This window comes from Ptychodera flava, chromosome 1 (assembly GCF_041260155.1).
Source record: "Ptychodera flava strain L36383 chromosome 1, AS_Pfla_20210202, whole genome shotgun sequence".
Taxonomy (NCBI): domain Eukaryota; kingdom Metazoa; phylum Hemichordata; class Enteropneusta; family Ptychoderidae; genus Ptychodera; species Ptychodera flava.
The window spans coordinates 18,329,960-18,345,997 of record NC_091928.1 but is presented as its reverse complement, the minus strand read 5'-3'; the positions used below and the strand labels follow the sequence as shown (position 1 = coordinate 18,345,997).

The following is a 16,038-nucleotide window of genomic DNA, read 5'->3' as shown; positions in this document are numbered from 1 at the left end:
GTACGAACTTTGCAAATTTCGAATGCTGACTTGAATACGCAATTAGTGGACAGAATGAATGAAATCGGTCTTCTAAGAGAAAAATGTGAAAGATTACAAGATGAATGCAAGAGACTCCGTGAAAATATGCAGTCACAGAAAGTCAGCTTTTTCACACCTCCAGAAAAGACAGCAGATGTACACGAATTGCTGAATGACTCTCGTCATACGAAGACTGCAAGTCCGCCTACAGGTGATCAACTTCGAACACATACCGGATCATCAATGCATACTGCCCCCAGCAATAACACTGGTCCATCATTATCGCCAAGCGTTCACACTTTGCTCATTGGCGATTCTATTGTTCGTGACATTGGAGAAGCTTCGTCCAATTCGAAAGTGGTCTGTCTACCAGGCATTACAACAGATCAACTACGCTTACATCTACGTGAACTCTATACTCATACTGGTGTTATGCAGCCTCACGAGATAATCATAGAAGTCGGGACAAATGATTGTAAAATGAAAAAACGCCCCGAATCTATTGTGGCCGATTATAAGTTATTGCTGAAGGAAGCTAAGCAGATCTCAAACGGTAAGGTGTCCGTTTTTAGCATCTGTCCACGTATGGATGATCCAGAGATCCAATGTATTATTGACGAGGTAAACCACCAATTGTCGGCTTTGTGTGAACGTGAGCGGTGTTGTTTTATCGACAATGATTTGTCGTTTCGATATCGAAATAATACCATCGTGCGCTCACTTTTTCTCCGTGATGGTGTTCACCTATCATACTCCGGTGTGGTGTTCTATTACGCAATGGTAACCTAACGTCACTCTTCATGACTCGTCGAAAGCCCACGAATCGCAACTCGACGCAATTCTACCATGCATCGAACGCCAATATAGAACAAATAGTGCTAATCCAGGAATGTCTGATAGAAGAGGTTGGTTCCGTGACAAGAACCATTTAACAATTATGGAACGAGACAAGAATCTCGACCGTATCCTCGATATGCACAACGATCGAGAGATAACTATCGCCCACGTACCCATGTATACATTAACAACGACCGGCAAATATCGGACAATACGAGACCACATATTATTAGATGTTATTTGTGTGGCGAAGAGGGTCATATCCAACGAGTTTGTCGGCACGGAGTTGCTATCCGATGTTGGAACTGCGGACAATCCGGTCATAAGCAGAAATCGTGTACCTCGCGTCGCGACTAGATCGTTGGCAAGGAAGATCATGCCGGTTCAAGACAAAGGATCATTCGTCAAAAACGCAATGCCCTGACGATCTGTTCATGGAACATTCAACATATCACGAACAAAATTGAACAACTCAGACATTTGCTGAATTTCAATCATAATTTAGAGCTTTTTTTCTATTGATATCGTGTGTCTGGTTGAAACCTTTTTAAATGATAATTTTTCCAATTCTGAGCTCAGTATTGCTGATTTTAATTTGGAACGAAAAGACAGATCGCACAGATCAGGTGGAGGCATTGCCTCATACATCAGGTCTAATCTGTCTTATACAAGACGTAATGACCTTGAATGCGATAATCTTGAAATAATGTGGCTAGAAATTAAGCCTTTCAAGTGTAGATCTTTTCTTTTGGCTGCAGTTTACCGGCCACCTGACACTACTCATACTGTAGATCTTGCTATAATAAGTAATTTTGAGCAGGCTTTTCTTGAGGGGAAGGAAATGGTAGTGTGTGGCGACTTTAATGTCGATCTTCTTTCTAATCAAGGTATTAAACATTTACTTTACCAGTCATGTCTTCTGTTTAACATGGATCAACTTGTCGACGGGATTACCCGCCCTACTTCAGAGTCGTGCCTTGATCACATTTATGTTTCAAATCGTGAACATTTTTATAACACTAGTATTTGTAAGATTGGTCTATCGGATCATTTTCCAATCCTTACCAGCCGTAAATTGAATGTTGGACTTAGAAAGTCTGGTTCTCGTATCTCTGTAAAGTACAGATCTTTCAAATCTTTTTCTGAGGATAAGTTTATCAGTGATTTGCGTAATGCCCCTTGGTATTTAGCTGGATAATATTAATGACGTCAATCTTGCTTTCGATGTTTGGATCTCAATTTTTAACAATATTTGTGACTCACATTGTCCTGTTATAAATAGACGTGTTAAACGTTTCAGACAACCTAAGTGGTTAAATAATGAAATTTTAAACGCTATGAAAAGGCGTGACCTTTGTCTCAAGCGTGCTAGATAAGGTTCAACTGACAATCTTTGGAGTGAATTCAACAGTGCGTTTCACCTTGGTACCGCAACTCAGCGTATGAGACAGACACAATCCACGTACAAAACACACGATTAGATTGGGTACCACGGACACATTTCAAAGCCACCGACTCGTCGATTTATTACAGTAAACCAGCATGGGGCAGCCGCTGTCTGGACTGAGAGATAAACAGTTGACTAGACTTGATCTACAATGTAACTGTTTCTTTTACAATTTCAGCTAAGAGTTCAAGAGGTGAAGGTATTCTCAACAGAAACAAACTAAAAAGCCACACATTGTAGATCAAGTGTATCTCTCAGTCTAGACAGAGCGGCTGCCCCATGCTGGTTTACTATAATAAATCGACGAGTCGGTGGCTTTGAAATGTGTCCGTGATACCCAAGCTAATCGTGTGTTTTGTACGTGGATTGTGTCCGTCTCATACGCTGAGTTGCGGTACCTAGGTGAAACGCACTGTAGAAGCAATCGCAACAAAGTTGTACATCTTACTTATTATGCGAACGAAACTGCATTACTTCAGGAGTATTATTGTTGAAAACTCAAATGCTACTACGCTTTGGCGTGTCTATAACAATTTGACGAATTCAAATAATTATAAGAACCCTACCTTCACATCAGAACATGTCCGTTATGATAACAATTCTGAGATTGCAAATGCGTTTAATAGTCACTTTGTTGGCCTTACTCAGAATACAGACAATCTCCATGATTCTGTGAATCTTGAAAGATTACAAAACTTTGTTCATGATGTATTGGTTGATTTACCCACTTTTAAGATTCCTCCTATTACGTACGACTTTGTTTATTTGTCATTGTTACAAGCGAAATCTACAGGTATTGATAATGTCAATCACAAACTTTTAAACATTGGTGCTTCAGTAATTTCAAATATTCTCACTCTTATGTTCAATATGAGTCTACAGCATTGTACTTTTCCAAATGTTTTTAAGTGTGCAAGGGTTGTTCCCCTTTATTAAGGCCCAGGCGATATTTGTGACATGTTAAACTATCGTCCTATTTCTATCTTGCGTGCCCTTTCAAAAATACTGGAAAGACATGTCCACAATGCATTGTTTGGGTGCTTTTCTACTGCTAATTTGCTTTTTGACACGCAATCTGGTTTCAGAAAGAACTACTCCTGTCAAACGCATTAATCCGTTTAACTGATGAAATTTTGAAAAATATTGACCATGGGTTTCTTAATGGCGTGATTCTTCTTGACTTGTCCAAGGCCTTTGACCTTATTGATCATGACCTTTTATTGAAAAAGCTCTCTTTGTACGGATTGTCTGAATGTACTGTTAACTGTTTTAACTCTTATCTGGCAAATCGCCAGCAAGTTGTTGACTACATGGGTAGTATTTCTGTTAGACATGATGTTACAGTAGGCGTTCCACAAGGATCAATTTTAGGCCCTCGTTTATTCATGATTTTTATGAACGACATGTCTTAATTCGTTGATTCTTCTACCTTACATATGTATGCAGATGACCAAACAATGTTAGCAAAGGGTAAATGCATTAGTGATGTTAACGATGCAATACGAAAAGATATCACTCCTATTTCAAATTGGATTACTACGAATCATATGCGAATTAATGCCAGGAAATCGAAATGCCTTCTGATTACAACCCATTCTAAGCGCAGTCGTCTGAATGAAACTCACAGTTCATTATCTGAACAGGTTGCTGACACTTTTATTCCTCAAGTACAATGTGGTGGAATTTTAGGGGTAACACTTGATGAAACGTTATCATGGAACGTCCATATAGGTAATTTATGCAAAAAACTTAGTCAACGAATTGGTTTACTGCGCAGATTACGTCGATATATCCCTTTTGATCGTCGTATTATCTTATATCATGGTCTCATACAGAGTACTTTAGATTATTGTTGTGTTGTTTGGGGTAATGCAACGGCAACTAATCTTGACAAAGTTTACACTCTTCAAAAACGGGCGTTACGCACACTTTTTGAGTTGTCAATTGATTTTCCCTCAGATGCTTTATTTTCTACATTCAATGTTATGTCGATTAGACAAAGAATTTTTTATTTCATGGCACTTTTAAGTTTCAAATGTATGAATGGTTATGCTCCACAATATTTATCTAATTTATTTACTCCACAAAGTAATGTTCATGATTATTTTACACGCTCTACTGCACGTGAGAATTGTCATGTACCAAGATGTGTTTTAGGCACTGGACAACGTAGTTTTCATTTCCGTGCCACGAAAGTTTGGAATTCATTACCGAGTGAAGTGAAAAATTTGACTAGTCTGTACACATTCAAATGTAAACTGAAAGAATATGTTAAAAGAAGTGTTCCCCTTTAGTATACTTTTGTTTTCTTGTATTGACATATGTATTTTTTCCTTTTCTCGAAAATTGTATGAGCCCCGATGAAAATTACTTCAGTAACTCGGCCGCTCAGTAAAAGTGTAAATAAATAAATAGAAAATAAAATAAATAAAGGTCAAGGGACATCCCCAAATTTTTGGGGGGGGTGCAATATCGTCGTCCCCATCGGTTATTGTTCACGAGACACCAGCCATCTCGAAATCTTACATAGATCAGCTATTACTATACCTTAGCTGCAAAAGTATAGGGAAGCTCAAAGGTCAGATTCTTCGTTCGCTTTCATTAGTTTCCTATTTTCGGACGCTTCACTTCATTAATGCGTATTGATCATATGCAAATGTGACCAGAACAGAATGCAACGTTCCTTCCACATGTACAGCTTATTCATGCACAAGCTACCAACTGCAAACATATGCCAGTTTTTATTTCCAAGAGCTGTGTTGCCCTATACTGTGGTATATCACACGGATTGCTAGCCAGAAACCTTTACTGCATAAGTAAGGCCACTCTTACATATCAGCGGGGGGAAATTGTCGAGGTAGTTGACGAGGCTTGCCGGTGGACCATGCGCCGAGTTATTGACACAATCGACAATGGAAAAATTGCAGTGATTTTTCCTGGCTGGAGTAAGAAATACAATATGACCCTTTCTCCTCGTATGGTTCGACCAACAACCACTGCTAACGTTAAGGGTGAATATTTCGCTTTGATTGAAATGAAAACGATCACTGTAGGATTCAAATTTGCCGCATATAACGGCAGCCATGTTTCATTTATCAACGCGCGCACACAGTGGTAGCCCCGTTCGAGTTCCGAGATTCGAAATCACTTTAATAACTTTTGATTGCCCTCCGATTTAAGACAGGGGCGTGTGAGATTTCAAAACCATCATTCATCGGTAATTGATAAGTACAAAGGCTGACTCTACGATGTTTAGCTCTTTCACAGAAAAATCGAGAACTTTCCGTGTACATTGTACTTGCATTGTACGGAGAGAGTGGCCACCACAGTGTACTCAATGCAAGCAAGTCGTCACTGCCATACAACGAGTGCATCAGTGATGGTTTGCTTGCATTTAGGCGCATGACTGTGTTGGCGACCGCCATGCGTATTTGATTTCTATCGACACAGAGGTCAGAACTCTAGTGCGTAGGATCGTTTGTCATCTTTTCGCGGCCACTTAAAGCACAATTGACATTGCGAGACTGCTTTTTTATTATGCCACTGCTTGCAGTGCTAATGTGTTGTCTACACTACAAGATAATCTGTTTGCAAATGTTGACATAGATAACCAAGTAGGGAAGTACGGTAAGTTAGTGGAGCTTTCCCGTAATGAAAATTCATGAAACTGGCTGACTTTGTACCTAAGCAACGGTTTTTGCGTAGGAATATTTGTCAAATCTACGAAAATGTGAGTTTTTGTGCTTTTATTGACCCGAACATGCAAAACAGTAGCACGAAAACAGAGCAGATGCATGGTTTCCAGTCATTGAACGCGTTAGATAGATATGCAGATAGGCACAGAATGGTTTTGAAAAGATTCAGCTACTCCAAATTTGCTCATAATCCCCTGAAATTTTATATGATGACACTTGACTTACTCATTCACAGTAACTGGCACGGATTTGGTCGGCTATGAGACAAACACTTATGGCAAATTTGTACTTTGTTATTTCGTACAAGTTTGAATCCTATTCTTGCCATACCTCAAAAATTACGGAGAACTTTCTAAAACGCATGCCTAGCCTTATTTATCAAGGCGGTGTCTACGATTCTGCCTTAGACAGGTGGAAGAAAAGGGGCTTGACAAAGTATATGACAATTTTGTAAGTCGCCAAAGAAAGGCATAACATTCGAGATATAACAAACGTTCTGAACGACGTAGTAAGCAAGTATTGTTTGTGGCCCTCAAAAAGCAGAACTAACGAATCAAAACGATGTCCTATGAATCAAAATGATGACCCATCAATAGTTATAACACCACAATGCGAAACAGAAAGTAAAAGGTGCAAATAGCATTGGCGGGGCAAACATGATGGTAATTTGTATCAAAAGCATTTTTAGTCCGGTTTGTTAGCTGAGAATGTTTGATAATGGTGCAGCATGGCAAATCTATTGTGCAATTTTTTGATAAAAGCAGTCGCCAAACTTGGCTCAGATGTGTCTCAATATGTATTGAACAAATTCAGATAGCGAGCCACTGAAAATATGACAAAGCGTTGCCATGGCAGCCATTTTTCAAAGTTGTTGCCAGACAAGGTATTCGTCACCCAGTAAATGTCAACTGCAGAATGCATTGGGTGACTTTGGGTTAGATATTTTCAATTAGAAACTATGAGAAGAGTAATTTGCCAAGTCGTTCGATTTCTCCTTCTCCACCTGACTTGTTAAACAGGTAAATAAAGACAAAAACAAATTCTTATACATAAAATACACGGTCTTAGACTCTATCAAAGGATGACACTATATCAGCAGTCACGAAATATTAGGCCGTGGGCTGGGCTTTAAATTATTAAACACTTCCCATATAAAACGTGAAATGACTGTAAGTGTGTATTTATTGTACAAATTGTTATATATTGACTTTTAGGCTGTAATAAGTTTATTGACGAACAAAATTTCTGCGCTCAAACTATAAATCATTTTTTTTCATTTTTGGTCAGTAATTATTTCACCATCCGCTTGTCTGACAGTTTTTTATATTTGGTATACAGGTTCTCGGAGACAATCAAAATATGATATATTCAAATTATGATGAAATCTACAATTTTATATTTTTGTGAAAAACTTTTGCACTTTTTGGTTGAAGAATTTGTTCCTCAAAATCAACTCGGTTGACATGTTTGATATTTTTATGCAGGTAGATAGGGATGAGCAAATTGTGATATATTCAAATTATGATGAAATCTACAAATTTGTATTTTATCGGGAAAAGTTTAACCACTTTCAGTCAAAAAATTAGTTTATCATAAACTGCTCGTCTGATAGCTTTGAAAGTTTGTGTACAGGTTCCTGGAGGTTATACTATTTATGATGTACAGAAATAATGATGAAATCTGCAAATTTGTATTATTGGGGCAATTTTTGACATTTTAGGTCAAAAATGTGTTTCTTAAAAAATTGCTCGTCCGATAGCTTTGGCTGACATTTTCTAACATCTTATGGATGATATTATACGATGTGTTCAATAATAATGAAATCTTCAATTGTATATTTTTGTAGCTATTTTTGCTTTTTTTTTCAGGCCACCATGTAATGAGCTATGAATGATTTCCACCTTTTTCATCGACACATGTGTCAAATATAATTATCCTCTACATAATACAGCGAGCTGTATCGGCTTTTCGGTCATTTGTAAGTTTGACTATCAAATTGTACTCAAAATAGTCGATTATCTATCGTGAAAAGGTTGTCGTGATGGGGTTTTATGATCAAGGTTCTTGTCTGACTTATACACAGAACTGCGAACGACACCAGTTCATGCTAAGAACACAAGCTTTATTACTGAACACGCCATGAGATAGAAAAGGCGCCAACCGGAACACAACTGTAGCAACTACACATAAAGGCGCCAAAGCGCATGCACCGAATGTAATAGAACACCAAAGGATAAACATTTTTTTGGCGGGAGATTATAGTCCACAGTCATTGGATGAAAGTTACCAAAGAGTCTGATTGGTAGAAAGATAACACATAGGCTCTGCTTAGTCCTATTAATAATGTTCAAATGATGTGTCATTTGTTCTCCGACATTCTCCCGGCGACGAAAGATAATCTTGAACACTTTCAATATGAATTATCAATAAATGATTCGTTTGCTGAGTCGAGTGCCAATCTGGGCGGCCATCAGTTCTAACCGAGGCAGTGACAAATCGGACGTTGGGGCAACGCGTGCCTTGGCCATAACGATAGAAGTTTCACTTGAACTGCGGAGATAAACTACAGCTCCGTAGGCGGTAGTGCTGGCGTCAGCGAAACCATGAACTTCGCAGTCATCGTTATCTTGATTCCCTGAGAAGTATTGGCGGTTTATTGTCGTCTTGCGTGTAGCATTCAAGTCCGCTGCGATCTGTATCCATTGAGAGTTCAATTCAGCATCGAGCGGTTCGTCCCAAGGGAGCCCGCGTTTCCATAGTGACTGTACAAAGAGTTTAGCTCTGATGTGAACTGGAGCTACGAAGCCCAGTGGGTCGTACAGTGTAGCCGAGGAACTGAGAACATCTCGTTTCGTTATCAATTCATTTGGAATAGGCTCGCTATTATTTTCTGAGTAGGTCATCTTGTCGCTACCTGGTTCCCAACGCAGGCCGAGTACTGGTACATCATGGGAGGGTTCGTAGATATCATCCTGTTTTGCGAGTTCACATAGTCGTTCACTGTTGGACGTCCATGAGCGTAGCTTGAACCCACACGACTGCATGAGGTGGTTTGCGTCGTTGTAATATGACACGGCCTTCTCATCAGACTCTGCACCGTCTATCACGTTGTCAACATAAATATTATGTTTGAGGTCATCAGCAGTCGGTATGGAGGCATTACTTTCCAAGTGAGTCTTGATTACAGCGTTGAGCATGAATGGGGAACAAGCCGCCCCAAACAGAACAGACTTGAATTGATAAACATCAAATGGACTTTCGGGATCACGAATGTCCGATAACCAAAGAAATTTGGTGTATTGACGCTCGTCTTCCTCTAGACGTATGTTTAAGAATGCCTTTTCAATGTCACTGACGAAAGCGATTCGGTTAGCGCGAAATCGTAGCAAAATGGCAGGTAAATCATTGATTAATGACGGCCCAGTTTGAAGACAGTCGTTTAGACTTGCCGAGTCAGCATTTTGTTTGCTACTGCAGTCGTATACAATACGTATTGGAGTGGTAACTGAGTCCTTCTTGACAGCTCGATGCGGCAAATAATGTCCTTCAGTTTTGTTGTCATCTTGAATCTTCTCGACGAAGTCTCGGCGCAGTTGATCGGTGATGATGTCGTCATATCTCTTCGTTAAGTCAGGGGTCAAACGGCGAACCATAGCGCGCGTGCGATTTTCAGTTGCCGCATAGTTTGAAGGCAGTGGCGGATGATCAGTTTTCCATGGTAAACGGGCAATGTATTTACCATTTTCAACACGTAGATGAGTGTCCCGATATGTTTCGAAGTCGGTATTTTCATCATTTTGCGAGTCTGCCTTCACTCCGATGAGCTCTAAATTCCACCAGTTTCGTATGTCATCGTCGGTGTGTGTTTCTACGTTCACGTGATGAATATTAATGTCAGAGTCCAATTTCCCACGCTTTCCAGTAGGACCGGACAACAAGTAGCCGAACTTAGATGATATTGCAGTTGGACCTGCCCCGCGCACGATATGGTTTCCAACAAAGTTCCAATATTGATCAGCTCCGATGAGTACATCAATTTCCATAGTTTTAACATTGGAAACTGGGTGGGCAAGCTTTAATCCCCGTAGATGGTCTGAGTTGAGTATTTCTGCTGACACGTGGTTGAATAGGTTGGACGAAATCTCGGGAATTATCAGGGCGTTGACAGTACTGGTATGCCCATTCTGTTCGTGCAAAGTTACCATTGCACTTTTCATGGAATGAATTTGTTTCGAATTGTCCCCGAATGTTGACAGGCTCACGTTCTCATGAGTGTCCGATTTCAAGTTGAGTTTGTCAGCAAATCGCTGCGTGATAAAAGTTCTGTTGGACCCATCGTCGAACAGCACGGTAGCGTGATAGGTTTCCTATCGCCGACCGACATAGGAATGACTGCCGTCTTGAGGAGAACCGATCCGTTGGGTGTAGATTTCCCCTTGTGTCGTCTGTCTTCGCCAATGCCACATGAACTTCAGAAGTTCCCTTTTTCTCAGACGTTGTAGCCGATTTGGTGTCATGTAGGGTAGAGTGATGTTTACGCTTGCAGATCTTGCAAGTGTAACGAGACTTGCAATCGCTCACGCGATGCTTTCCAAGGCAATTGTAACAGAGACGATCGCGTTTGACAATGTCTAAGCGACGTTTCGGGTCGGTGACAACTTGGCAATCACTTGTGTAGTGATTTCCCTTACAAAACACGCATGTTTTGATTCTCAAAGGCTTTGTTGTGCGCGTAGATGCGGCCTTAGTATGAAATGAAGCGGTCATATTAGGCTGTGTTGCTATGTCCGCAACCGATAACTCATCGAGTGGAACTCCGGCTTGAATGGCGTCGATTTCCCGTAGGATGGCTTTGCGCAACTCTGGTAAAGTCCAAGCCTTGTTTCCGTGATCTCTTGCGATTTGTTTCCGAATATTGTTAGGTAGTTTATCTCGAATCATGGGAATGAGAAGTTCTCCATAAGCGTTCTCTTCTTTGCCAAGTGATTGTAAACCGCGAATATGACTTTCTAATGTGTCATAAAACAATCTCAGACTGTTAATGTCACTCGTAGGTTGAGGAATCTGCCACAGTGCAGTCATGTGCGCATCGATGATCAAATGATTCTGTCCGTAGCGTTCGATGAGTAGCTCTAAAGCATGGTCGTAGTTGGAGTTTGTCAAGGCGAGACCGCTAATCGTACGGGCAGCTTCATCAGTTAAAACGCTGCGTAAGTATGTGAACTTTTGAATGTTCTCGAGGTTCTTATCATTATGGATGGACGATTTGAAAGTGTCGTAGAAACTCACCCACTCGAGTACGTTTCCTGAGAAAGTTTTCAGCTGTAGTTTCGGTAATGCGACCGTTTTCTTCGATGTGTCTTGAGTAGCGGTGTCGGAGTTCGCCGATGGGCCAGTCACATTGTTCGGTTTGTTGTTTTTGATGAAATCAGTGATCTTGTCGTTTCTCTCGAATATCTCGGACATGTAGTCGCCGGATTCTTGGCTCGCAGCATCGTAGCTTGCTTCATCCGTATATCTAAGATATCTTCTTCGATCTTAGTTAAAGATTCGTATTTCTCAGTCAGTTGAGTGTTCAATGCTCTGAGTATCCTGTGAGCTTCAGTCTTGTTCTCAGCTGCAGCGAACGTTGATGTGAGTTGTTCTGCACGGTTGAACAGCCTCGTCATTTGGGCACGTTGTCCCCTGCGCTTGAGTTTCAACTTGGCCAATTTCGTTGCCAGTTGCTCGGCTTGAGTTGGTTGCTGCTCCTCGTCAGACATCCTAATCCTGGTCTCGGCACCAAAAAATGTCGTGATGGGGTTTTATGATCAAGGTTCTTGTCTGACTTATACACAGAACTGCGAACGACACCAGTTCATGCTAAGAACACAAGCTTTATTACTGAACACGCCATGAGATAGAAAAGGCGCCAACCGGAACACAACTGTAGCAACTACACATAAAGGCGCCAAAGCGCATGCACCGAATGTAATAGAACACCAAAGGATAAACATTTTTTGGCGGGAGATTATAGTCCACAGTCATTGGATGAAAGTTACCAAAGAGTCTGATTGGTAGAAAGATAACACATAGGCTCTGCTTAGTCCTATAAATAATGTTCAAATGATGTGTCATTTGTTCTCCGACAAAGGTAACCTCTTTTTGATCGACATGAAAACTTGTGTAAAAAGATTGTTTGTAAAGGTTAAATAGTATTCTGTGAAATTTCAAATCTGTGTTTTTTATACGATTTCTTTTTTGTGAATTTTTGTCGGAGAAAACCCAACACCTATTTTACATCAAGTAGATAAAGGTTTGTTATGAGTCCCCATAATTCCCTAAATCCCTCCAAATATCCTAAACATACCCTCGATACATATAAATCTCTAAGTAAATTCCCCTTCTTGAAAATGCAGCTTAAACGACCAAATATTAGTGGCACCGTTCACATTATTTATTCCTGTGAATAAGCATAAATCCTTACATCTACGAATCCTGTCGGATGTGACTTGCAAATATAGCAGACAAAGATTGGTCCGATGTCAAACTTTGTATCGTTCATTATACATTTCAGATGGGATGGCCAACAATTTGTTCATCCGCAATAATTTTATGTTCTTGTGTGAGACATCTTCATTCAGTTAACTTACTTATTTTGTACACCTGATTTGCCCAGGGTCCTCCCTCACCGTCACTGTCACAATCTTGAGATGGCCCGTATTTCTGATAGGTGTGTTCAGCATCTGAACTTGATGAACACCATCCTCCATGTTGCAAAGCGAAGATAGTGTGACATCTAGACATTGCAGCTTCTTTGCACTTTCTGATTGGATCAATACGGTTCAAATAATTCCCATCTAGGTTATCATCTTCTCCTTCCAAAGTTGGAATTGATCTATTTTCAGTATCTTTCCAGCATCCAAGGTTGTCTACGTCATCTACAAGTACTGATAAGAAAGGGAGCATCGGTCGAATAATATCTTATTTTCGATTTCTTCCTAGATATTATTACACAATCATTGGCGAAACGAAAGCAGGCATTCGACACTATAATACACCATTTGTCAATTTGTTACCTTAGAAACTTTTCAATTTAGATGGTGTGTCGAGTTACTTGGGTTTGAACAACGTTAGAAATGTAGTATGTTACTTATTTTCACATTTCCTGATTACAATTTATATATAGTTATCAAAAAATGAAATAAACCCCTCATTGATCGAAAATCAATTAGTTCCTTGTTATGCACTTTTCGGACTAGAGCCTTTCACGATTCATTATTTTATTAACTCTAGTGTTGAATGCCTTCACTCTACCTCAGCAATTTATCGTGTAGGGAAAGTCATGATTTCGTCAATTGATTTCCAAGCTTCATAATGTTCATTCAGGGGAAAGGTTTTAAGTCAAATACAATTATTTACATTTTGAGTGCGTCTAATTCAAAAATCAGGTATTTCCAATATAACAGCTGGGGCTAGAGTTTTGGTTTTGGTAAGAGTCTGGCTTGTAAATGTTGCGATGTGCTTAAGCCGTAAGGATTAAACCTTCAGACACTCTCGTGTCTTTGAGAATGGCATTGTATAAGTCATGATATTAAGCAGGTACCCATAGCATCACAGCATCCCATGTCAGTTTTTTGTAAAGTAGTATGCGGACTTAAAGGGGAAGTTCACCAAGGATAATTTTACGAATGTGCTAGCTTTGTGGTCGCTTATTCCGTGATATGGAAGGAACCATCATTTGATGGGAAAGAAAATGTCCACTCACCGACGTTCACGCCAGGCTGGGCGTATTTGCATAAAGTGTGTACGTTTGCATAACAATGGGACAAGTTAAATAAACTGTCAGTTTTTTAGTGCTGTTTACCCGATAAATTCGACCACTGTTTTTATTCGACCACCTTATGTTTTTCTCAAAATACTTTTGTTTTACCCTTATCAATTTGACCACCGACGGAAACTTAAACATTCTCACTATTAAAGTAGCTTTCACCTTTATCAGGATATTTTATGTCGAAAACACGATTTTTCCCCTGGAAAGTATTCCTGTATTATTGATCTTTAAGTGTAAAAATTATCTTGGTCTGAAAGTTTCTTTTTCTGGCTGATATTTTGCGATAAAAATTTACAAGAGGAACAGATGCACGTTTTTACGTTTGAGACGATTGTTAAATCTATATTGACAAGGGATTAAGCTAAATGACAGCGTCACAGTATTGTCACATGCATTGACATCTACTGGCCGCTCCTAAAAGATGGCAACTTATAAGTATTAACGACACGTGAATTTTTTGACGATCCAATTTAAGGTTAGTAAGGAACAAAAAATAGCAGCATATACCGAGTGTTACAATCTACAGCATTAGCGACGGCAGGACCTGTAGTTATTATCAAATAAAAGTGATGAAAAGTCACGGTCAAGTTCGCTTATCAGAGATCGAACGCCCATTACGAACAAAGGTCCCGAATGACCGACCAGGTTACGGTTGTTTAAACTCAGAAATCAATTGACTGTTTTATGCAGAGAATTAATGAAAGCGGTGCAAATTGATTTCATATTTCGTACTTACAAAGATATTGGCAATACCGTTCCCCATGCAGTCCACGCTGAGATCCGATATATCAATAGAATCATCTTGCTTTTAGCAAAACTATACTCTCTGTAGAATCAAGGTAATGCTCTGAACAAAATCTTTATTTATGTTTGTAATTCATATGTATACAAGCAGCGGTTGCTAAGTGACAGCCACCGAAAATTATATGCAATCTGGACCTTAAGTAATGTGATAGCGAATGATTAAAAGATAGGTCTCTCGGGTAAAGGAAAACTTTAAATTAGGAAAAGTGGCACACCTTGATGTTTATTACATACCCGTACGCTATGCTATGTATGCTATTAAAATGAAGGAAATAAAACTAACATGAATTAATGACAGTTTTGTTATTTACGTATTTCGTCGTCGATACTAACTTCCTTGAAAAGAATAGAATCTATTGCCACATTCCTTTGATGTTCGATTCGTGAGGAGGCTCTGTCATGATATTGTTTTCCAGCCGTTGTCAATTTATATTCTTTCTACAAACATTAATAATGCCAACAAGCGTAAAATATGCTAGCCAAAAGCTCATGATGTCTTGCCATTTGCAAGCTTAATCGAAGTAAATGATTTTATTTGATCCAATAAGCCGTTCTTGAGATATACCGCCCAAAGACAGATAGAGACACACAAACAAACATCGCTTCGACAGTAGCTTAGGTGTGTGAACATGTGAGTTAATGATGATCCAGTAAGGAATGTACCTTTAATTGAACTTTGCCATACACCACATGTAGCAATTGTGGCATAAATAGTCTTGAACTTACTTGTCATATCTTGATCGATATATTACCGAAGTTTGAAACAGGTTAAAGCCAAATTAACTACAAACTATAGTTTGTTTTTCTTTTGGCAATCCGGACCCTTGCAGTAACGAAATCACGAAAAGTTTTCTCTAATTTCTGGAATTCAAAATAAAGTCACGACACACGACAACAAGCCATATACATTTGTCTACGTGGTAAAACCAAGGCAAAGTATTACGGTGGCCCAAAACTACCTGTTCTCCGCATTCAAAGTCTGCGTCGCATTCAATTGTTTTTCTCTCACATATGTCTCCGCATTCAAAGTCTGCGTCGCATTCAATTGTTTTTCTCTCACATATGTCTCCGCATTCAAAGTCTGCGTCGCAATCAAATGTTTTTCTCTCACATAAGCTTATGTCTCCGCATTCAAAGTCTGCGTCGCAATCAAAGATCAAATGTTTTTCTCTCACATATGTCTCCGCATTCAAAGTCTGCGTCGCATTCAATTGTTTTTCTCTCACATATGTCTCCGCATTCAAAGTCTGCGTCGCAATCAAATGTTTCCCTCTCACATAAGCTTATGTCTCCGCAATCAAAGTCTGCGTCGCAATCAAATGTTTTCTCTCACATATGTCTCCGCATTCAAAGTCTGCGTCGCAATCAAATGTTTTTCTCTCACATATGTCTCCGCATTCAAAGTCTGCGTCGCAATCAAA

The 16,038-nt window shown here is 39.6% G+C and overlaps 2 protein-coding genes across 2 annotated transcripts; both read right to left on the bottom strand.

Annotated features, from left to right (window-relative positions):
- Nucleotides 1-8,423: 8,423 nt before the first annotated feature.
- LOC139143260 (uncharacterized) lies at nt 8,424-10,205 on the bottom strand. The gene has a single exon (XM_070713452.1). The coding sequence runs from the start codon at nt 10,203-10,205 to the stop codon at nt 8,424-8,426; it is 1,782 nt and encodes a 593-aa protein (XP_070569553.1).
- Nucleotides 10,206-10,296: 91 nt separating this feature from the next.
- On the bottom strand, nt 10,297-11,082 carry LOC139143252 (uncharacterized). Its single transcript, XM_070713440.1, has one exon. The coding sequence runs from the start codon at nt 11,080-11,082 to the stop codon at nt 10,297-10,299; it is 786 nt and encodes a 261-aa protein (XP_070569541.1).
- Between the last annotated feature and the right edge of the window lie 4,956 nt (nt 11,083-16,038).

Bases quoted from the DNA above. Each gene is read 5' to 3' on its own strand.
- LOC139143260 (XM_070713452.1), bottom strand. From the start codon at position 10,205: ATGGTAACTTTGCACGAACAGAATGGGCATACCAGTACTGTCAACGCC.
- LOC139143252 (XM_070713440.1), bottom strand. From the start codon at position 11,082: ATGACTGCACTGTGGCAGATTCCTCAACCTACGAGTGACATTAACAGT.